The sequence below is a fragment of the Chelonia mydas genome, chromosome 8 (assembly GCF_015237465.2).
Source record: "Chelonia mydas isolate rCheMyd1 chromosome 8, rCheMyd1.pri.v2, whole genome shotgun sequence".
NCBI classification, from domain to species: domain Eukaryota; kingdom Metazoa; phylum Chordata; order Testudines; family Cheloniidae; genus Chelonia; species Chelonia mydas.
The window spans coordinates 6,619,518-6,646,738 of NC_057854.1; the positions used below are offsets into that span (position 1 = coordinate 6,619,518).

General features: G+C 53.3%; 1 protein-coding gene across 1 annotated transcript in view; it reads right to left on the reverse strand.

Annotated features, from left to right (window-relative positions):
* SYNPO (synaptopodin) overlaps nucleotides 1-27,221 on the reverse strand; it is a 60,035-nt gene that overhangs the window by 19,055 nt on the left and 13,759 nt on the right. Inside the window, exon 2 of the mRNA XM_007071499.4 lies at nucleotides 23,125-24,043. Coding sequence (XP_007071561.2) covers nucleotides 23,125-23,605 — 481 coding nt within the window. The 5' untranslated portion in view covers nucleotides 23,606-24,043. The remainder of the gene's footprint in view (nucleotides 1-23,124; nucleotides 24,044-27,221) is intronic.

Consider the following 27,221-nt stretch of genomic DNA (forward strand, 5'->3'; position numbering starts at 1 on the left):
AAATCCATTCATGGGCCTCTGGGCTCTTCAACTGTTGGACAAAAGGCTGGATATGGGTCAGAACAAAAGCTGTTAGCCAAGTCCAAAAGGATGTGGAATGACATGGAATGCATTTTCTCTGGGTGAGCAATTTCCTAGGAAGCAGTGTTCTCAATCTCCCATGATTTAACCCAGCTGATTAGAGGAAACATCAGAAACAAAGTGCAGTCATAAAAAGTTTACAGCCAAATGGACGACATTCCTAATCTGGATAGCAGGGTCGACGCTGCAGAGCCTCTGTCTGGGCAAAGACTATTCCCAACTCAGAGTCCCCATCCCACGCTGGGATCAAAATCATGCTAGCCGCAATTAGGGCTATACCCAGCTATTGCTAGCAAAGTCCCAGCACAGTTCCCATGGAGAGGGAATTTCTTCAGACAAAATATGCTGCCGACTAACATCCTTGTGAGGGAAACCGTGCTAGAAGCCGCTGCAACTGTCCACAATCACACGACCATGGCAGCAACTTGTACTGTTCCCATCCCAGCACGGATCCCTGAGCCTCAGAAAAGAAGCTGAGTCAACCTTTGTATAGCATAGCCACTGGCTCCTCTCGTCACAGGCTGCTTTCGGAGCTCCCGCCTCCTCCCTTCCTTACACGGGGGGGAATCTGAGGTGATGGGGCAGCAGCGGGATCCCAGAGTGGGCCAGAGGATGGCAAGAGGAGACACAGCGGAATGTAAGCAGAGGGAGAATGAAAGAGGGAGGAAAAAAGAGACTGATGGAGGGAAGGTGGGGTAGAAGGAGGAATAGGGAGGAGGGCCAGGAAGGGATGTGGCTGCTTCCGAAGGCATCTACCACCACCCTGGTGTTTGAAAAAGACAGATGGGCCCATGAAGTTCAGAGCAAGAGCTGCCCGTCTCCGAAGCTTGAGGGCGTTTGATCTCGGGGCTGGTTTGGGTCCATCTCAGTCATGCGAGGGAACGGTGCCTGCCCCAATGTGACCGTCGCTTACACGCATGCGGGCACAAGTTCCTGCCTTGCTAGGGCATGCCATGGCACCCTGTTACCCCGTGTGGGCCTGGTCTGGTGAACCTTGAACCTCCTATCTCCCTGAAGGAGGCATCTCCCAGGCAGCAGCAGGAGGAGGAGGAGCTGAGAACCCGTCTCTGATATCAGCTTGCCTGATAACCACCCCCTGCCTGGAAACCAGGGTCAGTGGGAGTCTGAGAGGCAGTGTCTGTCTAGATGAAACATGTAGCTAATGCCGGCTGACAGCTGGGCTCCACTCCCCTGCGCTGGTTCTGCTCCCGCTCTCTCTCCCCATCAGACAGGGTAGCCAGCTGAAGGGGCACCAGCAGCCACAAACTCCAATCCAGATGACTAAGGGATGGGCCATCCCAACTGCTGGGGTTGGGCTTTTTTGCTTGGTATCCGAGGCTTCCAGCACAGGGAACGGTCACAGGTTCCACCCTGCCTCCCTACCCACATCAATCTGAGAAATTCAGCAGCAGGGGGGTGTTGGTCCCAGAAAAGACACCACTCCCTCATTGCCCGGCGAGGGATGCTGAAGGAGAAGTGGCAGGAATGGGTCTATTTGGGTGGGGCAGGCTGAAGCAGAGGAGACTCGATCAGACTGCACGCCAGGGTGAGCAGGGCAAGAACGTCTCCTGTTTCCGTGGGTAAGAAGCCGATCTCCTGCAGGGTGCAGGAATCTTCCCGACCCTAACAATTGCCTTCCTCTCATCACTGCCCACTGCTGGAGGTCATCACACCGTGGGTCTGGCCATTCCTGTATTCTCTGGAAATTACAGATCATTGCTGTAACACCCCAGAGGGAGGGAAGTCCTGCAGACCGAGGCTTGGTCCCTGCCAATTGTCACCCTTTTATTAGCCCCCTTGCAACCACGGGGTGGCCACCAAGCTCCAGCTGAGGGGCCGGGAAGGGAATTCCCGACAGGCTCTGGCACCTGGCATGGGGCAACACTACTGAGAACACAAGGAGACTCTCTCTCTCTCTCTCTCTCCCTTGACTTCATGGATCTCCCGGATGCACCCAGGGAGCAAATGGTGGAGCTGGGGACCCAGCCCAGGGCAGCACAAGGACAAGAGCGGCTGGAGTGACGTTGCGCGTTCAATGGCTGTTGGCTTTGTCGGTGCCTTTTGCACCTGGTCACCTCTCCTTGGTCGGTCCCTCTGTCAGTGCACCTCAGTCCTGACCACCTGCCTCTCCTGCTAGCCCTGAGCCCCTCCCACCCCAGCTCTGCCAACACATGGCAGTCCGACCAACAGTACCACACCACCTGCTATTCCAGTCCTGGGCCACCATGCCGAATGGGTGGCAAGCTCTTCGGGGCTAGGGCCATCCTCTCCTATATGTTTGTACAGCACCTGGCACAGTGGGGTCTCGAGCTACCGCAATACAAACGTTAAACAATAATAATAGCAGGGCTGGATTGGGATTCTGTGCTGTGCCTGTAGGGCAGTGAATGAGGGGCTAGCCAATTCTGATTTGTGGCCTAGCTCAGGATTGCAGCTGAGATCTCCAAAGGTGAAAGGCAGGTGTATCCCCACACACCGGCTCCCAAGTCTCCAATCTCCGTAGATGTTATAACAGCAGCCAGCACGCATTCAGCTTTGCAAGATCCCTTTTTGGGGAGGCATCCAACTACCACTCACCGGAGAGCGCCGTACCCCCCCTGGCTGAGCTCTGCCCATGCCCAGCCCTCAGCGTCTGCCTCCAGCAGGGAAAGGAGCATTTCCAATCACACCGGAGTGATTTCACGGAGACGCAGGGTGTCCCACGAAGCAGAGGGGTTTGCTGTAAGCGCGTCAGGACAGAGCCGCGAGCCAGTCCCTGCCGGGAACCCCATGGGCATCTCTGTTGGATCTGGAGGCAGATGAAGGCCGACAATCACGGCCTTGAACCAAAGCTCCACAACTCCCAAAAGCCACGGGACGTGCTCTGATCCCTCCTCAGAGCTTATTCTGAGGAATCCATGGTAACCGCCCAGCGGTGCTGGCGAAAGGAGGGAGTGGGCGCATGCATTGTATGCTGCTACCAACCCAGCGCCCCCAGTTCAGGCAAGCACTTACGCACGTGCTTAAGTCGATGCTACATGTTTAAAGCTCAGGGCACACTTGAGTGCTTCAGGGTCAGAGAGCAGGGCTGGTATTTTGGGGCAGCTCAGATTGCACAGAAATCTCACATGCAAAGGGTTAAAATTCTCCCTCTCTCTCATCCTTTGCAAGAGACCAGGAGCCCCGAGGGACAGGGGTCTGGCCATGCTTTAGGGGTGCACATAACCCATAACGGGCAATTGGCAGTGCCAAAGACCGTGCTTTGCTACTTAAGCCACTCAGCTGGGCTACTCTGGGCATGTGCTTGGTAGCCTATTGCCTGGGCTTGGTTATTGGCCCTAAGCCGCGCCCTCAGGCCGCCATAGCCCCCAGGCAGGTGGCAGCATTGCCCCATTATAACTAAAGCGGGGGTGGGGGTTGAAAAAGAGTATAAAAGCCGGTGATGCGGGGCGGGGGGGAGGATGGGGCTTTCCATTGGCTCTCCCCTTCCAATCTGTGCCCCCTGGATAAGTGGGAGCCTGTGTCATATGGGGCTAGACTGAGCCTTCCGGCTCAGCCCTGAGGAAGGGGTGGTATGTGGCTGCGCCTCCCAGGAGAGACTCCAGGAAGCAGCTGTTACTTAGAGACACAACCCTCCCGTGTGTTACTTCACCCCTTTCGCCGACACCCTACCCCCGCACTAGGCACCCAGCTAGCTATGGAGACCAGCAAATGGGGGGGGGAGCAGAGAGTCAAGGCTTCTCCCACCCCCTGCCCTCTCTGCCCAAGTGCCCAAATTGGAGAGTATTAGGTGAGCAGCCCTGCTCTCCCCTCTGCAGCCGGAGCCACAAGTGAAGCAGCTGTTCCTTGGGTCAGCAGGGAGTAAGGGGAACCCTCGCTCCCCTTTAATTTACGGCACAGCTGATCAGGGCCTGGGGACAATCTAGCCATAAATCAGCAGCAATTTACTATGATAGCTGATCAGATTTTGACCTATGGAGAGTGTGTGTGTGTGTGTGTGTGTGCGTGCGCAGGTGTCTGCACAAGTGTAAGGGAGTTCCATGTGTGTGCATATAGGAGGAGTGTAAGGGAGGAAAAGACAGAGAGAGAGTATGTGTGTAGGAGTGTAAGGGAATCCCATGCGTGTATGTGTGTGTGCAGCAGGAGTGTAAGTGAAGGAGTGTGTGTGCGTAAGCATGTAAGGGAGTCCCATGTGTGTATCTGTGTGTGCATGCAGTAGGAGGAATGTGAGGGAGGGAGAGACAGAGAGAGAGTGTGTGTGTAGGAGTGCAAGGGAATTCCATGTGTGTATCTGTGTGTGCATGCAGTAGGAGGAGTGTAAGGGAGGGAGTGTGTGTGTGTAAAAGGGAACTCCATGCATGGCGCCGGCAGGGATGCTCTGGGCTGTTGCTGACACTAAGTCCAGCTTCTCTGATCATGTCTGAAGTTAACTCCCATTCGTTTAATGTGTTTTTCATTTTCTTGCCTTCTGTGCTGGTTGGGACCCTTCCAGGCTATTTTAAGCAGTGGTTCAGACTGTAAGCCTACCAGCGAAGGAAGGGCTGCATTACTAATCCAACCCTTTCAGAGAGCTCAAAGTAAGAAGACAGAGAGCTCCAGCGAGGGAACGCTGGTCTGAGCTGGGAATTTCCTTTTCATCCCACACAAACCTGCCCCTCGACGCAGCGTGAACTGGCTGGTGGAGACTCCCCTGACTCAGACAGGCCTCGTTTCCTAGCAGGAGTTGTTCGGCCCCCTGAGGAGTTGAGCAGCGAAGCCGAGCGAGGGGCACGGGAACGGCTGACACCTCCCCGCTGGGAGCTGCACGCGAGAGAGATTGAGCTTATTCCTGTATTATTTCTATACCGTCTCTCTGAAGTAAACAAAGCCTCGAAACTATGGTCGTGCGCTGGGCTCTGTCTCGGTTAACACACACTCAGAGCTCAGCCCTCCTGCCTTGCTCTGTCCTATTTTCTGTTGTAACCCCTGCTGCGTCTCGTCTTAATTCAGGGTTCCATGAGCAGCCCAGGAGACGGAAATCAGTGGGACTCCTCGAGGCGTACGGTACTGTTCCATGAGTAAGGAATCAGATATGCCTCCTCTCTGCATGTACTTCACCCAGCGCTGTGGGGCCCTGATCCCGGGGTCTGTTATTGGTTACCAGCCTGCCGGTGAGTGCACTTCTAGGCCTTATCACCAACACACAGCGTAAAGCCTGTAGTCATCCATTTTTGGCTTATATCCCATTAAGGCAAATTAGTTCTGCCAACTTGTCCTCGTTCTCCAACACCACATTCAGGACTGGCCAGGGCGCTGTCTGGGGAACTCCCTGCCTCAGGATGTCTGTCTGACTCCCTGCGTGGCTGCTTTCCAAAGCCATTGTAAACCGTTCCTGTGAGGTCAGCGATTCCAGGAGCGTAGAATTCTCCCAGGTCTCATCTCGCAGTCTGTGCAGCTGGGTGGGGCCGGAGGTGGCAATCCATAGCTGGGACGAGTCAGGGGTGAATGAGTGTGCTCTTTGCAACACGCCATGCGGTCCTCCAAGGTGGCCGCTGGGCATGAGCCCAAGCCTGGGTCTCCCATGCCCAAGCATGCGCAGCCTCTGGCCGCGAGGAAGCATTTAACGCAGGGAGGAGTGAAGCCCCATGGAGGACCTGGGAATTCCCACTCCACAAACCAGCAACAGTGCTGTGAAAGCCAGCCCTGCCCCAGAAGCCTCGAACGGGAGGGGGATGAGCAAACAAACCGGAGCTGGGCAGGGAGCTGGCAGGGAATCCTGCAGCAAGGTCACCTGGGAAGGCGAAGGGACACTAGCGGTGCGGGAGCAGTGGCTGCTGAGAGCTCTGGGCAGGGGAACAGATCCAGGGAGCAGCCGGAGCATGGCCCCAGGGAGCCTGCACCGCACGGTACCTGAGAATCAGTCAGAGCCCAAAGGGAAGGAGACCCCTGATTGGTGACTGAGCGGGTGGGGTGGGGCAGAACCACGGTCCTCTTCATGTCCCGCGTGGGCGGGCGGCACGGGGCCGTAGGTTGCTGCGGTTGGCAGGGGGCAGGACTGCCTGAATCGGCAGCTGAGTGGTCGACCCAAGGCCGGACCCAGCGGAGAAGGCCAGACCAGCACGAGGGCGATGCTGGCAGAGACCCAGCCTCAGCCCACTCACGCTGTAGAGAGACCGGAGCTGGGGCAGGCCCATCCACCCTGGCCCGCTCGGCTCCAGCAAGGCTGACGGTGCTCCACCCAGTCATGAGTATCATTGTTGGGAGTTTATTCAGCACCCCCATGGGGATGCCTCAGGTTTACTCCAGCAGTGGCTTTGGCCCAGCAGTGCTGTGGGCCCTCCACAGATGGGGAGGTGTAATGCAGCAGGGAGAAGGGTGGATTCTCACCCCTCCACCCCCATAGCGATGCAAACCCAACCAAAGGAAGAGGCGACACCCACCGCGGCTGGAGCGTGTGTCTCTTTGCTCCGCAGCCTAGGCAGCACTGCACTTCTGCGTGTTCCTCTCCGGCGTCGGCCACACCTTAGCACAACCTGTCTGGCTCTGGCAGAGGGATCGTCCCCAGAGCCCTCATCACGTCATGGCAGACAGGACACCCCTAGGGGAGGATTCACTGCACGGGCCTCGAGACTTATAGGACCCTCTATAGCTGCCAACGGACAGCATGCATCTAAAAGCAACCAGGGCTGCACGTGTGTGCACTCTCTCTCTCTCTCACACACATATACACCCACACACACACACAGAGAGCGTCTCCTCTCTCTCCCCTACTGTCCCACCAACTCTGCCACAGTCCCCCTGCTATTCCTTCCCGATTATTCTTCATAGCAGGAAGCCATGGCAGGGGGAGCTGGAGCAGGGCCGGGGAAGGCAATGAATGGGACATGTCCTCCCTGCAGTATGCTATCAAGGGGATCCAGCTCCTCAGAGTGGGAGGCAATTCAGGGTGAGGGACCCCAGCCAATCTTGGCAGCATGGGCCCTCCCTGGTCGCACCTGCAAAGCGGTGCCAGTTGCCGCGGATGCAATCTGCGGGGAGCTGGGCAGGGTTTCTGAGTGCGAGGGCCATGCAGTCACGGAGCGGCACAGAGCCAGCACCAAGCGGCCAGCAAGGCTCTCTCCAGGCGGACGGCCTCGCCTCTGGTGGATGCCCTGAGATCTATATGCACGGGGGGGATGAAATCCCAGCCTCTTCTCTTTCTCTCAACAGAACAATGACGGGGAAACTCGGGGAGCTGTGTCTGCCCTCTAGGCAGGGCCCAGTGTACACAGCAGAAACCCGTTCAGTCTTTAGCAATGGGAGAGACTGAGGGGAAGTGTCAGAGAAATCCAAAATCTCCCTCTGTCCATCGCACACTCATCGCTGAGTGGCTGCTCTCCTTCGGCCTTGCCTCTGCGTAAACAGAATATGGCCTGGTGTTGGCAGACACGAGCCAGGATTCATCACCTCCGCTGGCTAACACTGCCCCTGGGTGAGTGGCTACCACGACCCCCTCACTTCTTCCACAGAGGTGAGGTCGTCTTCTCCTTAGCCCGGCCACAATAGGCCAACTTCATCCCTGGCGCAATCCCACAGATTCCAGTGGAGTTACACCTGGGATGAACGGGATCCACCCTCAACATGGCCCTAAATGTGCCCAGCACTTCACAAAGCAAATAAGGAGACCCAGTCTCAATCCACATCTACATACGGTACATGGGGACGTCCCGTGGGCCGGTTTTTGAAGTGGAGGACGTAGGTTCCCATCCTGCATGTGGACCTTCAGATCAGCACTTGGGCCCCTGGAATGACACTTGTCTGCCTTTGTGCAAGTACGGCCTCTGAGTGAGGGATACGGAGGTTACAGCATGAGGTCCCTGGCTGAGAACGAGGCGTGGGGCACGCCTGTCTGTGCACACCAGAGCCAGCCGAGAAGCAGGAAGAAATTAAGGAACATTTTTGGAAAATTGTGGTTGATGGTAACATTTTGCTTCGGTTGAAATTTTCCAGCTAGCTCCGCTACGAGTGAGAACGCACAGCCTCTCTTCCCTTTAGACTCTCCATTGTACAGAGATGACAATCGACTTCCTGTGGCTAATGGAAACTCAGAAAGAATGCATCCGATGAAGTGAGCCGTAGCTCACGAAAGCTTATGCTCAAATAAATTGGTTAGTCTCTAAGGTGCCACAAGTCCTCCTTTTCTTTTTTCAGAATAAACATGTGCACACAAATTCACACCTCCTACAGACACCCCTCTCCAACGTGCATCCTCCCCAAGCCACACACTCTCACATCCTGCAAACACCCGCAATGTACATTCTCCTGCACCCCCCCTACACACCACACAGACCCTATGTCCAAAGTACACACCCACATGCATTCTCCCCACACAGCACTCCTTTACCGTACATATCTTACTATACAGACAGGGGGAGAAAAGCACTCCCACTTTCCCTTTCATATCAGGCACCTCTGATTCCCTACACTACTAATCCAGGGGGAATTTCCCTTTTTTACAACACTCCTCTCCATAAAGTGCACAACCAACACTTCCCAGACCTTTAGCAAGGGGTCCTTCTGTGGACTGCATGTACAAGCATTGTACATCTCCTAAGGAGGAGACTGTGCATTGTACATCTCCCTGTCTCCACAAGCATGCAGGCAACATTCCTCATATCCTCTTTATTCTGTATATTTCTTTAAACCCTTGTGTTTTTTTCAGAATCTGCACAGGGCAAAACCCAAAGCAAACTGGCTGCCAGACAACTCACAACCACCCACCTTCCGCTATTACTTAATTAGTGGATGCGTCTGATTCTGTTCCTTCGGAAACGCTCTCCCTGCTAAGGGAAGGGTTGAATCATTTGGCCCCTCTCTGGCAGCTACAAAGGAGGAGGAACGAAAGCCCTCCCCGTGTTATTTTAGCACCTGAAAGCACGGCCTCTACGGCCTCTCTCTCTCCCTCTCGCAGCGAGAGGCAGATTTATGGGGAGCTGTGAACTCCAAAGGTAGGGAGCTCAGTGGGGCTTTTGCAAAACTTCCATGCTGACAAGCTCTATCATGCACTTTGCAGCTGTGCCACGGCTGCCCCCCACCCATCTCTCCAGCTTAACTACTTCTGTTTGACAGGATACAAATTCCTTCCCCCAGTCCCACAAAGGATTTAGCCAGCTCTTTTTTGGTAGCTCCACTGCGCTCCCTGTCCATCAGCACTGCGATCAGGGATGCATCCCTGACTCAAACGGACAGCACCAGACTAGGATTGGCCTGTTTGTTCCTACGGGGCTGGCGGGGAGGGGGAGGCTGGGGTGGGGTGTAAGTCAGGTGGAATTGATTCAGCTATGGTATCTCCTGCCTGGGGCTGGCTTCTTAAATGTGCTTCTGTACAGCGGGTTCGGGGAGTGAGAGAAGCTCTCATGGGATGTCAGAGAGATGGACTGGAGACTGCTGGAAAGAAAGAAAGAAAGAAAGAAAGAAAGAAAGAAAGAAAGAAAGAGAGCATATGGTTCTCTTCTCCTGGAAATGATGAGTCTGTCTAAAGCAGGGACATTAGAGGTCAAAATCTTCTCTCTTTTTTTTTAAAATGCAACAAACATTTGCCCTGGCTTTGCTTTGGCAACAGCACAGAGGAGGGAAGCAGCGTTTCCTCAGCCAGCCAGCGTGGCTGACGCTGGCTGGAGAGGGGCCAGGCTCGGTCTGGGCTCCATTTTCAGCGGGGTCGCCCTCTCGGTGTTTATTTCTGAGGGAGAATGGAGGAATATGGCTGTGGAATGCTGGAGCTGCTGAGAAACAAGCCACAGGCTCCAGATGTTTGTGAATTTCATGCTGAACCACTCCAAAGCCGTCCAAATTATTTTGTGTCCAAGGCTGCCTGGGAAGCAAAGCTCTCAACGGAGCCATTTCGGAGTCTCTCGATCTTGCTACTGCCTTTTAGTAGCAACCGGGGGGGCCTTTCAGGCTTGCTCTCTAGCTCTGAAGATGAATTTGCTATTGGGCAGTGAATTCCTGCTCGGACCAGCTGCACTGCGAAGGCCAGTCTCGCTCACAGGCCAACACACAGCATCCCCAAGATGTGTACATACACGCACTCTGGTCAGTGTGGCAGAGACAGATGTTTTCTAATGGCCTCAGCACAGGCCTGGGAGCCAGGAACTCCTGAGGTCTAACCCTGACCCTCAAAGCCAACTACACTGATTTACACCGGCTCTGAGGCCTTGGACAAGCCACTTACAGAGGAATTTTGAAAACCAGCCACTGATTCTGGGTGGCTTGAGTTTGGAGCGTCCAACTGTACACCCCCAAGGGCCTGGTTTTCAAAGGTGCAGAGCACCCGCATCTCCCACCGACTCCCACTGGAGATAGGAGGGTCCAGCTCTTATGAAAAGCAGGCCCAGGGCATCTCCAAATGGGCATGCCCAGACTCCGCACCCACGCTGGAGAACGTTGACCTATCTCCTCTGTCTCAGTTTCCCTTGCTGTGAAACACGGAGAATAGCACCAATTCCCCACCTCCCAGGTGTATGAGGATGAATGGGTTGGTGCTCATCACCTGATCCGAAGAAGAAAAGCCCTGCTTAAGCCGTACATATTATTGCTGATGAAGGCATTGCCTCTGGCTACATCTGAGCGCTTCTCCTGAAGCCCGGGACCAGCGGGCATCCGTGCTCACACAACCTTTATTAGGAAAGGGTTCCACAGGGCATGGGGAGTTTGCAGGTGACCCTGCTTTGTGGAACTCCCCTCCCCACAACCAGCTCAGTCTCACTTTGTCCTTTCCCAACTTTTAAAAGGTACTTTACGTTTTTTCCCTCTGATAGGGGATATTTTCTTAAATGGCCATTCTGGTCCCTATATTTATCACTCCACGTTGCCAGTGATTCCAGCTGTGTTTTCTGTCGGATATTCTAGGTCTTTTTAATCAAAAGTTCATTTCAAATGTTCTTATTCAATTATTATTACTAATAATAATCGGTGTTGTGTGGCTTTTATTGCAGGGCTGACCAGCACCGTGAGCCCTCCGGCAACACAGGGGAATTATAGCTCATACAATGATTATTAACTGTTACGATTACTCCTCTCACACCGCCAGCTCCCACATGCTGCAGCCGCACTTCCCCCTGGCATCGCAAGTGGCACTGCGGGACTTAGCCCTTTGGCATCCACGCCTCCCACGTGCAGTGACATAGACGTAAACTTAGCACTGCCCTGCACACACCCCTCCCTCCACGCCCAAGGCTGCACTCCGGGATGCATTCATTCTGTCACCCCCCCGGCATCCTGCCTTCCATCACCAGTCTAGCTGCAACAGGGGCCTTCTGCTTACCTGCCTCCCCTCCCCCCTCCATAGCTCTGATTCAGCCGTGGACTGTGGTTATTTAACCTGCGGGCAAAAGGGCCACATCCATTCCTGGCCGAGGAATAGGGTTTCTGGGGATGGGTAGGACGTCTCGTCTCCTCAGAGGTCTGAGCAGCCATCCCCGCCTGCCGTCAGAAGTTCTGTCTGGTTGCTTTGCAGCTGGCTGCTGGACTGGAAATCACGAGAAAGGGGAGTTTGTGATGGGAATGCTGACAGACCCTGAAATGCAGCAGAGCTGCTGGGGGCTGCTGGGTTATACAGGCACTTGTCACTTAACCAACTCCTTCGGTTTCCAAATGTCACGGGCATGACTTCCAGCAATGCCCCCAAAGCTCAGGGCTTAACAGCTTTTTACTGACCCGTCAGAGTCGACCTTTTTGCAGCAAGGACATGGCCTGTTCCTGCAAGGCTGAGGAAGGGCTTTTTTGGTCACCCTCCCCTTCCCAGCCAAAGAGAAAACAGAATTCCTCCCTGCTCAGCTTACCTAGCAGTGGCAGGGTCCGGTTGCAAAGGGCTATTTTGCAGAGGGAACTGGAACTAGCAAACCCCCAGGTGACTGATGACATAAGAACCTAGCCCTTCCTGAGACTGTGATCTTACATGTGATCCAGGCTTCCCCTGCATCAAACCCTGACGTAATGCCCGGTGAGGCAGATATCGGTGTCAAACAAGGGCGAGACCCTGGCCCCACTGATGTCAATGGGAGTTCGGTGGGTCATTGACGTGGGTGGGCCAGGGTTTCACGCCAAGCCATTTCTGCTGCTTTGCTGCCTGTTACTGCTACAGTTGCCGAGCCAAAGGGTACCTTGGAAATAGCAAGGGAAAGTCTCCAAACCCATTGTGTTTAAAGGTCCCACAACAAACCCAGACACAAAGTATCATATGCAGAGTTCAACTGTGCTGGGAACACATGGGAGAGCTCCTAAGCCAGAACGGCAGGGAGCACATTTGGGGAAGAAAGGAAGTGACTTGGCTGGATGAAGGGCACTCTACCTCCACAAGGGAAAGCCCGTGCACTGAGACGACCTATACCAATAGTTTAATAGATGAGGCCAATGATGTTAATGGGCTGGAATAGGAAACATCAACTCCCAGACTCAAGATTTGGCAGGTGATTTTCAAAAAGGTTCGATTTCGGTTTTCCACCAATATCCTGCTCCCCGTCGGGTGCCTTTGACATTCCAAAGCTCCATGGTTCTCCTCCAAGAAGGCCCCGTGGTATGCAAGAGAGCTCAGGAAATGACACTGCACTGAACAAACTAACTATCTGATTCCAAACAACCAAGGAGAGAGGGCATGAATCCAACTCCAGAGACAGCACTGGTAATATGGTACAGGAAACACAGACTACTCCGGAGCAGCAGCCAGCCCTGGCCAATGAAGAGCTTTCTTCCACACCCGAGAACCCCATCGCCTCACACCGCAGTGTCGCTGGCAATCCAGGCACAAATGCAGGTGCCTCTACCAGCCGGTGGAGTGTGGCGAATACGGAGACAAGTAGGAAGCTCCATCTCTGACCAACACAACAAATCAGGGCAGGGTTCTTCCACGTGACACCAGAATGAAACAAGATAAATTCAGTCTCTCAGTAATGGCACCAAAAGCAATTTCTGAAACTCGGCTTTATGCCTCCGAGCTGCTTACCGAGACCAGTGTCTGCAGCAGACCAGAGACCCTCCTGACAGAGTCATGAAATGAAATGTAGTCCCGTCCAAACATACCCAGATGCTCACACTCTCAAAGAAGCTTCATATTCTTCATATGATCCTTGTTTTCCTCCCAGCGGATTATCTTGGACGCTGCGAGGTGGAGAAAGAGCAGGGGCTGGCTGGGTTATTTGCCTGAGGTTCTGACAACGCTTATACCAACTCTGTGGTAAAGGTACTTCCCAGACAATGCCAAGCAAGCGGAGCACCTGGATTCCATTCCGGTAACAACACGACTGTATCAGGTATGAGTTGGCCTTTGTGCAGCCTGGCTTTATTATGCCAGGAATGTTACCTAATGTGGCTGAGTGATCTTATGACACAGCTTGTAACCCGCAGCGGGGAAGACGATCCGGTGGTGGATAGGCTCAGGTCTCCAACAGATTTGTAGGTGGGACCACTTTGCTTCCCCCAAGCCAGCAGGCTGGGCAGTTCAGTGGTGACACAAGTACCAGAGAACTGAGTGAAAAACCTTTCCACCGGGCACCAAACTCAGGGAAAGAAACCGTGTTCATCAACGCCACATCTAAAACAACGGGGGCGGGGGAACTTTCACTTCAATGTTTTGAGCGTTTGACGAGGAAGAAATGAAGGCATGTTTTCTGGCAGGAAACAGCTGACCTTTCATCTTAACTACAGCTATGTGAAACTTTCTGCCCACAAACCAAATCAATATATGTATTTTCTGGTTCTGCTTCGGGTATGAAATTTCGGCCTCCTTTCTGGCCTCAAATCCTCTTCCCCCCAGATGTCAAAACTCCATGTGACCTAGGGCACTATAGACCCAAAGGAAATGTCAATCCTAACTTGGTCTGGGGGAGCCTCACCCCACACTTCCCTACTTTAGGTAGGTTCCCAGCTTTCTGGCAGGACATGCCACAGATGTCGCTGATGCTCTGTTTGGAAAGGCAATGGAATACAGTGGTCTAGCAACATCTCCCTGGGGCCGTCCGCGAACTCAGCTGCAACACCTGGGGGAGCGTCTAGCTTCCTTTTGCACATGGGCAAGAGGAGATGGGAAGCAGGAGGAAAACCTCACTGCCTTTCAAAATATGGAGGTGTTGGTGGAAAATAAATAAGTGGGTGAAAGCTGGGGATTGCATCCTGCTGCAGACGTGAGTTAAAACTTCAGATTAACCCAATAAATCAACAGCCCTCACAACATACCCCCCAGTAATCCCACAGAACTCCAGTGCCCAACAGTCCCTCCCCCCCAGTTCCTATTGCCTCTCTCCGGACCCACAAGTGTTCCAGGAGGCCTTCCCCAGTGCCAAGGGGGGCTGCACACACTCCGTCTGAACCTGCGCTAAACTGCCACACAGAACGCAACGGCTTCGAAAGCAGCAAACTTTGGGGCTCTGGCAGGTTGGTCAGTGCAGCAGATAGAGCGTCTGTATTGCAACGGGTGCCAGCCGTGCTCCTTCACGTGCAAATCCCCAGCACGCCCCTCTCAGCCCTGAGCGCGGCCAGAGAGCATGCTCTCTCGTCTGTGCAGGTATGTAAACGGGCAACCACATGCAAAGCAGCTGTGCGGTGCCAGGGAGCAGCCCTGGGAGCCCCAGCCAAAGTCCCTGGAAGAGGAGGGAGCCTGATTGGCTCTCGCCTGCTGAGGTCAGATGCCGTACCTTAAAGAAAGGAAAATTAAACTTCCGCCAAGACAAAAGGGGCAAAAAGGCAGCTGTGGCAGAGGTGAAGGGAGAGGAAAAGGTAACAGCGCCCCAGGAGCGGATTCTCCGTCGAGTCCAGGACGCAGCAGGGTCTGCAGCCGAAAGCCAGCACCACGGCCCTTCAACAGAGAAGCCAGCGCTGAAGAAGGCAGGGAGACCAAGCTGTCACCTCCCGAGAGGAGGCCTTCCGAAGTGAGGGTGAGGCACGCTGCAGGGCCATCCCATCGCCCCTGCCTGTGAGGCAGTTGCCCCGCGTAATAACAGAGGGCATCTGGCTCTGGGCCAGTACATCCAGCACCTAATTCACTTCCAGATCTACACCTTAGAAAAGCAAACAACAGGAAGTTTGAATAAAACCAACTGCCCCCGGGGCACAGGGGCTGGAACTAGGGGCGCTGGGGGTGCTGCCACAGTGCCTGGCTTGAAGTGGTTTCCATCAGATGCAGGGTTGACAGTTTGGTTCAATGGGTCTCAGCACCCCCCACTGGACAGCTTGTTCCAATGCCACAGCCTGGGGGCTCCTGCCTCAATATCAGAAGGGCCTGGACCCAGATTTCTGTGTAATGCATCAGGCAATGGAGCAAAAGCTGAATAATGGGCAGACCTGGAGGATGATCCCAAATGATGAGCAACAGGTACAGCTGGAATCCAGTAAGACCAACAGGTGTCTGAAGGAGAACTTCTCCCCTCGATCCAGCCTGCCAGTGCCTCCATCCCTGCACTGGGGTGCAGACATATCCCCGGGGGAAATCTGGGTTGGCTGAGTATTGCCAGGATCTAGCGCAGCCGTGCTCAGACTGAGGCTCAACAGCTGCAAGTGACTCTTTCATGGGTCTCCCGCAGCTCTAGTTTGCAGCACTTGTGATATTCAAACACCCTGTGATTTAATTATTAACCAGTCTAAGTTATTAGCCAGTCAGGGTGCTCTTACTGCGTTATTACCCAACTGAACTTGATAAAAGAATCATACTTGGTCAGAATAACCAGGACAATATACATATGCACACCCGACCATGGCTCTTTCGGGTCATGCTGATTGCTAATTTGGCTCCTGAGGTCTGAGTAGCACTCAGGGCAACAAACCCACTGGAGCCACCTCTGACTAGTCCTTCCTTTGCAGGAACCAGGGGCCTGCTGGAGAGATCTTCTTGTTCAGATTGACGTGGAATCAGGCACTCAAGGGGGACTTTAGGTGGGTATTTTTTAACACCCTTCGGACAACACATAAGCAATCTCCTTGGCCGCAGACAGGGTGCAAACAGGTAGGCCTCCTGTCTCCAACTCAAGGTGGTGCGGTTGCGGCAGGAATCCCCCATGTGCAGCCCCCTGCCAGAGGAAGACGGGAGGGCGGATGAAGTCTCCTGGGCTAGGAAGGAGGGGGTGGGATGGCAGTAAGGGAGGGTGCCCTGTGAAGCTGGGGGTGCAAAACCCCGTCCAATCAACCCGGTCCATTCACACATCCTGCCCCTTGGCTTTAACACAGGACAAGGTCTATGCCTCCAGATCCACTCCTACATACTGCACCCCTCCGCAGCTCCAGCGCGGACGCTCCGCGATACCCAACTCCGCGCACATCAATGTCCAGGTCCGGAAAAAAGCAGCCCAAGTACGTTTGCAGCAGAGAGCTGGAGCAGGCAGGGGGGCCCGGCGAGCAACCGACCCGACCCTCCCTGCACTTCTCCCAGCGCGACGCGCCGCAGGTGGACGCCGGGAGACAGAGGGGGCCCAGATCTCTGCTCCTGCACCTGGCTGAGATTACAGGACCCGGCTTCCCAGCTCTGCGCTTGGGGCACGCAGCCGTTTTGCGTTACCCATTAATATCCAGGCTGCCCATCCTGTCTCTCTCTCTCTCACACACACACACACGAACACGGGTGTCAATTTACGGCGACAGAAAACAACCCCCGGGGCTTGTTTACGGCGCAGCCAGAGGCGAAGCCGAGTTGGTCCCCAGCAGCGAGGAACCCCCGGAAAGTTTCCCCCCGCTGGGGCAGGCGGGCGAGAAACCTGCCCTTTGCATCGCGCGGCCGGGGAGGGGGGGGGGAAGTTGGGAAACCCCCCCAGCGCTAGCCGCAGCCCATCCAAAAGGCATCAGCAGCCAGAGAAGTTACATCAGCGCGGAGCTGCCCGGAGCGCAGCGAGCCTGGAGAGACCCGGGCGCTGCCGGCAGAGGCTGCAGGTCCCCTCGCCTCTGGCTGCTCCCAGCGCTCACTGGCCTTAGGGTGCTGCTGGCCTGCGAGGCGCAGGATGATCTGGGGGTGCCCTGGCTGCCCCCCGAAGCAGGACTTCCCCCCCCCCTCTCCGCCCAGCTGCAGCCCCGCCAGCCGCCCCTGCCCCGGGACACCTTTGCCCCCCGTTACCTTGGGGTCTGGGCGGGTTCCCCGCAGGGCGCGCCTTGCTCTGAGCCGCTGCCCCCCGCCGCTGCGCTTTAAGCAGCCGGGCTGCTCCGCGCTCCCTGGCCCGCTGGATCGGGTGTCAGCAACTGGCCGCGTCTGTCAAAGCGGCTCCTCTCCCCCCGCCCGCCCCGGCGAGCAGGAGCCGGGGACTTTGCCTCCCGCCCGCTCCCGCTGGCTCTGCCGGGCTGGGAGCCGCTCCGCGAGCAAAGCCCATTGTGCAGAGCCAGCCGGGCTGCCGCCAGGTCCTAGCGCGGCCCGCCCCGCCCAGGGAGCCTGGTGTCTTTCACTTTCTCGCTGGCCTTGGGCGGCTCATCACTGGCTCAGGCCCCAAGAGCCCTGGGTGACCACAGGTCCCGATATTTGGGGCGTTGTCTTACACAGTGCCTGTGCTCTGTCCCGATTTTTCACACTTGCTGTCTGGTCACCCTCCAGGGCTTTAGCGGGCACTCTCCTTTGGCTGGCAATGCGCTATTGGCAAGCTCCGGAAAGGGGAACTCCCCCACTAGAGAGGGGGCTGAATCCTGTCCCCGGCCGTCCCCCTGGAGCTCCCACTGGGTGAGGGGGGTGAACAGGCCAGGCTGCCACTCCTGCACGCTGCAGCTGCTGGCTGCTGTCCCTCTAGGGGGAGATGGGGCAGATGTGGGGGGAGGACGACAGCCACCCACTTGCCTGAAGCCTGCTGCAGCTGTTCTTGGTAATCCCTGGCCTGGAGCAGAATCTGTACCCCAAGCTGTGTGGGTCTCCCACCCCCTGTCTCCATGCTGGGGACTGATTACATGCCCCTCTAGCCCTCCAGAAGGATCCTCCCTGCAAGGCCAGGCTTGCTGGGGTTGGGGGAGAGCAGCCTCTGTTCCTGCCGTCCTAGCCCAGCTTCTCCTTCAGCAAGATCCTGCTGTGACATCATAATCCTGTCCCCATGACATCACAGGGTGTTGCCATGGAAATGATAGCGATGTCACAAATTCAGCATTATGATGTCCACTGGCTGGGATGGGAAGAAGCAACCCCTGCTTCAAACACAGATACAAGTAAACAGGTCTATGTATTTTCCCAGGTGCCTAAGGGAGTTAGGCACTTTGCATTTCACCAGGATTGGCACACCCACTTCCTTTAGGCTCCCTGGAAAAGCCCAGCCCTAGTCTGACCCACTGGAAAATCTGGGAACCTATTGGAAAGAGCAGCAAAATCCCCCTTTAAGGATCCAATCCTGCTCCCAATGACATCAGTGCCAGAGTTCAGCCGTTCAGGCTCAGGCCCTAACTAAGGAGAAGGGAGAAGGAGTGAGTCTCATCATGTCTCCTCAGCTAGGAGGACAGGGGCCAGGACTGGGGGCCTTGAGAATGGGAATGTGGTGCGGGGGCTAGTGAGACGCTCTTGGAAATTCACCCAGGAGTGGGGCGGTGGGAAATGATATCTCAGAACTGACCACAGGGGACGACAGTGTGCAGCACTGCACTTCTCCACCACGATCCAGGGGGTGGGGGGGCTCACTGGGCCCTTCCTTATACTGTCAGCTATACTTTTGTTTGCCAATGCAGCATGGGGGGCGGGAGGAGTATCCCACAAATTCCCTGTCCTGTAGGAAAAGGCACGAGGGGCTCCCATTCTTGGCCCACCGCTAAGGGAGGCCAGATGGTCTATTGAGCTCAGTTATGCATAAGGCCCCTGTTACCAGAGTATCACAATCCTTAGTGTATTTAGCCTCGCAGCATGGCTGGGAGGCAGGGCAGTGCAACTACCTTCCTTTCACAGATGGGGAACTGAGGCACAGAGAGACTAGATGACTTACCCAAGGTCACCAGTGGAGGAGCAGGAATTTGAACCCAGGCCTCCCACGCCCTAGGCTAGTAGTGCTCTAACCATTGGAACATCCTTCCTCACCACTGGTGAGGGTGCTGGAGACCTGGATTCAATACACTGCTCTGCCAGCCACTTAGGCCCAGATCCTCATAAGGATTTAGGTGCCTAAAGTCAGCCTTTGCCTTTCTGTGCCTCAGTTCCCCGACTATATAATGGGGATAATTGCACTGCCCTGCCTCCCAGGGAAGTAGTGGGGATAAATAGATTACAGATTGTGAGGGGCTTCAATCTGATGGTGATGGGAGGTCAGCTATGTAAGATAGATAGCAAAGAGGATGTTCCCATTGAGGATGTTGTGACTGGACAGGTTAAGGACTGCAGTATGGACACTGTCTCAACCAACCTGGCCCTGGTTCCATTGCCATTTCTACCAGGTGCATAGCCACCCCTTCCCCTGCCACTTACACTGAGCACAGGGGAATGGCAGGACACAGCATCACAGGAAAGTCAGCCCCCTGGCTAAATAGCATCTCGCCTCTTTCATCTGTTTTTTTTAAAAGCATTCTTTAAATATATATCCAAGGCTGAGGGCTAGAATCACCACGCCGGCATTCCTGCCTGTTTCCGTCTGAGCTGGGGGATGGGAGGGGATGGCTTCTCCACTTTATTCCATTTGTAGTTTTCTGTTCTCAGTAACTAAGGGTTTGGTTTTGTGTATTTCCATTTTTAAAGGGAAGCTGGGGCTGCTGGAAGGTGCCAATGCCACAGTCCCGGTGAGTGAAATCCACCCAACGGGCTCAGCAGGCGGCAGGAGTGGTACAATCCTTTCAACCCCACGCTGCTCTAGCCAGATCCAATGGGAAGGGCAGGTTCATCGTCACTGGCTCAGACTATGCTCAAGCGGTCCCACTGGTCCTGACACTGCCACCAGAGGGCAGCACCAGTCATGAATGTCTCTCTGCTGGGGATTGCACTCACACCAGTATCGGCATCTCACAAAGGCCTCCTAAGAGCCAACACGTGGCAGCCGAGCTGTTCCAGCGTCCGGTGCAGCTCTGTCTGTTGAGCGCTGTGGCTGGGTTTTGATTCCACTGACATTACTGGGAACCCTTTTTTTCTGCAGTGACATGGACCAGGAAGAGGAAAAATGCCCGCTGGGAAACCTTGAAAGCTACCCTTGTGTTGAGACAGTTGTGCTGACATCTTCTATATTTTCTCTCTCTTTTTACCAACTTTTTTTTTTCATTGCTGGGGGCATCTGGCTCAAACCAGGCCTTTGCTTTACAAGGCTTCAGTTTCTCCAGGCATTTATTCCCCACCTGAAGCAAAAGGGCCTGATCCTGCAGCCAAACATGGATACGAGACCTGACCTCCCAGTGAGTTGCTGTAGCAATTCTCACAGGCAGTGGCTTACCATGACCTCGCTTGGAGAAAGAGCCGGGATGGACAAAGTGGTTCCAAAAAACCACTGTTGAGTTGCCTTAAAATTCCAGCCGTGCTTTTGGAATTGGGGCATGTGTTGTGAAAGCCTCGAGGTTGGATACAATGAACCCTGACCTTTCTCAAAGGAGAGCCACCATCCTGAATGCATCCGATGTAGTGAGCTGTAGCTCACGAAAGCTTATGCTCAAATAAATTGGTTAGTCTCCAAGGTGCCACAAGTCCTCCTTTTCTTTTTGCCAATACAGACTAACATGGCTGCTACTCTGAAACCTGTCATCCTGAATGGAGAACAACGGCAGCCCGGGAGATGATTTGGATCTGGTTGGTCTGGCTCGCAGTGTCCTGCACTTCACTCGCTGCTGCCAAAAGAGTAGCTAATGACACACGCTTACAAATAGTATGGCCAAGGTTTTCAGAAGCAGCTAGTGATTTGAGATGCCTCCATTTTTGAGGTTGCTCATCCTGAAGTCCCTCAAAGGAGCTTGATTTGAAGAAGGCAGGTGCTCGGCACTTTCTGAAGATCAGGCATCTCAAGTCAGGCACCCAAACCCAGAGCTCCCCCTAATCACGAGTCCCTTGAAAATCGTAGCCTATATGGATAGACAAAATAAGCTGGGGGGAGGCGTACTTGCAAATCAGGGGGCAATCGACACATCTGCTTTTTCAATATTTGGCAATTGAGATAATAACTGATCAGGAACAAAACATCAAGAATGGTGGCAAATGGGTTAAAATAATGGTTCCTGGGTCTGTAATCCCATCAGGATGGTTCTAATAGTGTAAAAGGGGGTACCATAGGCTTCTGACTGAGGTTACAGCTAGAATACAAGGATGGGGGCGTTATTGACAGATGGGTGGCTTTGCAAGCGGCTGTGTTTTGAAAGGGTGGTTCAAAGGGTAGTTAGAGCCAGAAAAGAGAGACAGTTACAGCCGCGCAAAGGTGGTCCTAACTGAACGGGTGTAGGTGGAAGTGAAGTGTGGGAATCGAGGAGATTAAAATAAAGCACCTAATTTTTAAATAGAGCTTGAAATAGCGGTAAATAGGCCCAGTGGCCTGTGATGGGATGTTAGATGGGGTAGGATCTGAGTTACTACAGAGAATCCTTTCCTGGGTGTCTGGCTGGTGAATCTTGCCCACATGCTCAGGGTTTAGCTGCTCGCCATATTTGGGGTCGGGAAGGAATTTTCCTCCAGGCAGATTGGCAGAGGGCCTGGGGGTTTTTCGCCTTCCCCTGCAGAGTGGGGCACGGGTCGCTTGCCGGAGGATTCTCTGCACCTTGAAGTCTTTAAACCATGATTTGAGGACTTCAATAGCTCAGACATAGGTTAGGGGTTTGTTACAGGAGTGGGTGGGTGAGATTCTGTGGCCTGCGTTGTGCAGGAGGTCAGACTAGACGATCATAATGGTCCCTTCTGACCTTAAAGTCTAAGACTCTATGACTCTAAATATACAGGAGTGGCTAGCCAAAGGGCAAGTAATGGGGGACCGAGCCATTTGCTTTTAGGTCACCAGTTCTAACAGAGCCCAGGTTGGGTAGTGACCACAAGTTATCCTCTGATGGCTGATCAGGAGCTGAGATGAAATGAATTGGATGTACCACTCCCACTTCAAGCAGACAGGTGTTCCACATCACAGAAAAAGCCACCAGAACTGGCCAGAGCCAGCATCCTTCCTGGCAGCCTCAGCGAAGGACCCACAGACTCACTAGGCCATGGAGAATGAGTCAGCCTTCCTCCCACAAAGGGCTGCGGGGGGGCATGTCTATTCTGTGCTAAGGGGAGGGTTGCAGTGTCCGGCAAGGGTAACCTAGCACCTATCACTGAATTCACACACATTTGGACAGAAAAGGAACCGAGAAGCTCCGGCAGCTCTATCAATCAAGCAGGCCTTTCATCAGGGAACACGAGATGGCTGCTTCCTGTAAATCACATCCCTCCCCCACCCCCCGCCCACTGCACTTGGAAAGATTTGGGATTTCCATCTGTTCAAACTGTGTGGTGATGACCAAGCTCCAGGCACCCACACCCCTTGGGATGTCACTGGACTTTCCCCTGGGGAGACAATTAGGGAGGTTGGAGGTTTTTCTGTGTCTGACTGGGCAGGCTGGCCAGGGGATTGTCCTAGGAAGAGCTGTGGAAATCACTCTACTTGGCTAAGGGGAGATATGATTGAGGTCTATAAAATCATGACTGGTGTAGAGAAAGTAGACAAGGAAGTGTTGTTTACTACTTCTCATAACACAAGAACTAGGGGTCACCAAATGAAATTAATAGGCAGCAGGTTTAAAACAAATAAAAGGAAGTATTTCTTCACACAACACACAGTCAACCTGTGGAACTCCTTGCCAGAGGATGTTGTGAAGGCCGAGTCCATAACAGGGTTAAAAAAAAACTAGATAAGTTCATGGAGGATAGATCCATCAATGGCTATTAGCCAGGATGGGCAGGGAGGGTGTCCCTAGCCTCTGCCAGAAGCTGGGAATGGGCGACAGGGGATGGTGATCACTTGATGATTCCCTGTTCTGTTCATTCCCTCTGGGGCACCTGGCACTGGCCACTGTCGGAAGACAGGCTACTGGGCTAGATGGACCTTTGGTCTGACCCAGTAGGGCCGTTTTTATGTACTTATGGTGGGTAACATGTTAGGCCCCCAATTATTACACATAACCTGAGTGACACATAGCCTTGCAGAGTGACAGAGCTGTGTGGGGAAGGGGCAAAGAAGGCGCTTTGCTTACTTGCTTTCCGCGGCTGGCCAGCAGGGTAAATGAGGACACGTTTCACCTTCACCACTTTCCATTCTTCGCTGGGGTCATCTCTGGTGCTAACCCCAGAATGAAGCAGCTCTGGGGCAGACCGTGGCAAGTCTTTTGTAGCTGGATACCCACCAGGGGATGCCAAGCCATAGCTGTTGAATTTGGGCCCCAGCATGTCTCCATTGGTATTCCTGCTCTCCCGCTGGAGATGGTCTCTCAATTTTCCTCCTGACAATTCATTCTTTTCCTCCAGCTCCTCTGGGTTAAAAGGGCAAATGGCTCCAGTTGGCTGGCACCTTTGGTTGCCTTCCTTCTCTTTCTCCTGCTGCAGAACCAAACCATAGCCCACTTCTGGGTCCACCTTTAGAGTCTCAAAGCCATAAGAATGCTGGCTTCTTTCACTGGACCCGGCACAGCGGGGCTGCGGTTGGAGACAAGGCTTCAGTAACGTTGCCTTAAGCATCGTACTCTCTTTCTGCAGTCTCTTTGGGCAGGGTTCAATGCTTTATGGACTTTCAAGAGTGTTAAGGCTCAGTCTATTGTTCATACTCTGGGGACTCTCTCCTGTATGGGATAATCCCACAGAATAATCCACTGTTGCAGGGGAGAGCGTCTGGGTTACCTGTGGGAGCTGAGCTGTTCTTCACCCTGACCTGAGAACTTTCACGTACACTGGGACATGGGTGTTACTGAGAGCAGGTGTGGTTTCTCCTTTCAAAGAGGAACCACACGTTTTTAGCTGTGAAGTCAGAGTCCCCAAAGACCATTTGAATCTTCTTTGCCTTTCGCTGCAGTCCCCAGATCTCCTAGCGGGAGGAAACATCAGGGAGGAGCCTTTTCGGGGGATTTTCCTTTTCCAAAGGTGCATCAGGCAGATGAGGCAGCTTCAAAGACAAGGAACCTGAGCGAACAAAATGGAAAGCGTGACAGACGTGAGCATATCGGCAAATATGGGCCTGCTCTGGTCTGAACCAGTGCGGCGATTCCTGTGCTCCTAACATTACACACTTCATCTAGGGAGAACTGTGTAGAAAAGAAAATAATAATGATCCAGATGATCCCCTCCCATTAAAATGACATAAGTGGGGGGCCTGGGAGAGGCAGTCTCTGCCAGGATCCCCTTGTGGAATCCCCCCACATCCCCTTCCCAGCTCCCAGGCAGCAACGGCCACGTGGCCCATCAGGAAACCTCCATGATCAGATCTTTGAGGAGTGACCTGGGCCGTGTGATGTGAGAAAAGGAGAAGGGCTGTGGTGATGTGCTGGGACTCCAAGTGCCCTGGGGGAACAAGGAGACAGGAAAGTTGCATTCTGTAGGGGAGAGAAGAGAAAGACCTGATTAATTTATTGGTCCTTAACTGCAGGATTGCTGGGTGCCTGGATTCCCCACTGCCATGCATGGAAAGGGTTAATTCCACTCCACTGCCAGGGCCTGTAATAGTTCTCTTATTCATCACATTCATCCCTTGTGGGTTTTTTGAGGATGAGATGACAAAGCCCTGAATGGGGCTCTATTGATGACTCAAGACCAGTGATAAATTCCACACATTCTGTGATGGCAGCATTATTGCCAGCTCCCTCCACTCCCTGTCCAGTTACATCCCTGGGCTAATTGCCTCAAGGGGAATAGAACAGAAAGGAATTCACCGGGCAAAGAGGGAAGGCTGACCTGGGGCTCTGCATTGGGCCTGGCTGGAAGCCAGGGGAAGAACCTCTATTCCTGCCTGTACCATATCGGGGCCACCCAGCGTGGGACAGGGGAGAGGACATTTCTGTCTGTACCACATAAAATCCCTCTAGTGAGGGCCCCAGCTAGGATGTGTTAATATTTCAAACTGGTCTAGGCCCTCTGGCCATGTTACTGAATCCATAATAGCAAGAGCTGTGGGAGTTCTTTCTAACCCAGTGTTAACCCGGGATCCCTGGCTAGAGCAGAGACAGATGAGCCATGTTATCTGTCTAAGGAGTTTTTCCTGCCACCTTTCAGCATCGTGTCTGGGCGCCCATAGCAATAGCAAAGACCCTAGTGGGCTTCATAGAGTCTGTGGCATTGCTCCTTTTCCAGGGTTCCCCTCTGTCTGGGTTACAGTTTGGTCTGATTGTTTGTTTCAGGTGGAGGTTTGGTGTGGAAGGGGGTGTCCATGATATGAGGGTCAGTCTCGCTGTGGTGGGAAGGCTCCTTTGAAGCTACCCTTCAGGCTGTTTGCATGGTTTGGTGAAATAGCGTCTAACTTGGCTGATATCTGGTCACGCCAGACAAGGAACAGCAGCGGTGCACTCGATCCCACTCCGACTAGCTAATGACAAAACTCCCATTGACTCCCTTGGGTAGCACCCGGCTAAGCCAGGCCGTGTTGAAATATGGATTGACTAACATGGTTTCAGGGCAAGCATGGACAGGGTCATAGCTGCTTCCCTCTCCTTGTACTGAGCAATAGCATGAGTGGAGAATACGTGTGAACAATAGCATTGTGTGTCAGTTAAAGGAGAAGGGTAACAGAACGTGTGGGGAAGCTGTTGTGTGCGTCACAGCAGAGACCAAACTGGGGGAAATGCCCCTGGAGGGAGTCTCTTTTGATCTGTTTAATAACGTAAAATCCGAAAGCCCTGTGCTTATATCACAGCCCCATGGTACTTAAATGTCATTCCTTAGTGCACTGCCATTCAGAGACCTCTGCCTAATTGGGATTATAGTAGGTCCGCAGACCCCCTACTGTACACACACAGATCCAAAAGACGGCCCCTGCCCCAAAGACCTTACAATTTATCTATGCCTATGTCCATTATATGCTGGAGGTCATTTATATCTTAACTGGGACATGCTGCAAGCCACCTGATGTCTCTTGAGCCACCTGGACCTGCCTCTTGTCGTCTGAAGAAGGCTCTATGCCTCTGGTTTATCTGAAATGTGTGCAAAGAGAAAGTTGCCTAAAACTAACCAAACCATCCTCGGCTCATCTGCTCAGTTTGCTGTATGACAACTATCCACAGAGGGTTCTCTTCCAGAATCTCTTTCCTCGCCCCTCCCTCCCTCCCATCGCTAAGTTTCATTAATGGACTAGTCATCATGGCAATATGTCAGCATGAAACACATGAATAATCTGTGCCCTCTCACTCAATCCTTTCTTCCCCCATGAGCTTCCATGAGAACCCATATCAGTCTGAAAACCTTCATTCAAAGGTGTGTCCTGTTTTTGAGCAGAGACTTCAGCATTCTTCATGCCTTCAAATTTCCAATTTCCCTTTGGGCTGAGCCCAATTTGCACACAGAAATGTAAAGTTCCACAACATTTCAAAACAAAACCCCTTGTTTCACAAGAGGGGTTTCACAAGGAACAAAAACTCTGGTGTGTGCAAAATGGCCTGAAATGAAACTGAGAAGATTTTTCACATGCAAACATTCACAACAAAATTGTGCCCACTTATGCACGTTCCCCAGCAAATACTCTTCATGTAGGGGCAGGTTCTGGTGTCATTACTGATGATGAGTAGTACCTTACTGTGAGTTGCTCTGCTGATTTCAGCAGGGCTACTGATGCAGCCAGGAGCCTCTCAACATGGGTAATGCCAGCAGAATCTAGCCTGAACTGGTAACTTGCATAGGAAAAGAATATTTAACTTGACTTGTCCATGGACCACTCGTATCTCCCAGGTCTGGCTGGCCAACAAGAAAAATAGTTGCCCTGATTTTATTTGTAGCCACTATAAATGAATTATTTTCGTTGTTGAACGTAGGCACCCAGCTACCACGGAGCTTGCTAAGAACTCCGAAGTAGGGAGATAAGTTGTAGCTGTTTGTACTCTACCTAATGACAGGTTTCAGAGTAGCAGCCGTGTTAGTCTGTATTGGCAAAAAGAAAAGGAGGACTTATGGCACCTTAGAGACTAACCAATTTATTTGAGCATAAGCTTTCGTGAGCTACAGCTCACTTCATTGGATGCATTCAGTCATTAACCCTGAATGCATCCGATGAAGTGAGCTGTAGCTCACGAAAGCTTATGCTCAAATAAATTGGTTAGTCTCTAAGGTGCCACAAGTCCTCCTTTTCTTTGTACTCTACTGTGCATGCAGCCAGCCC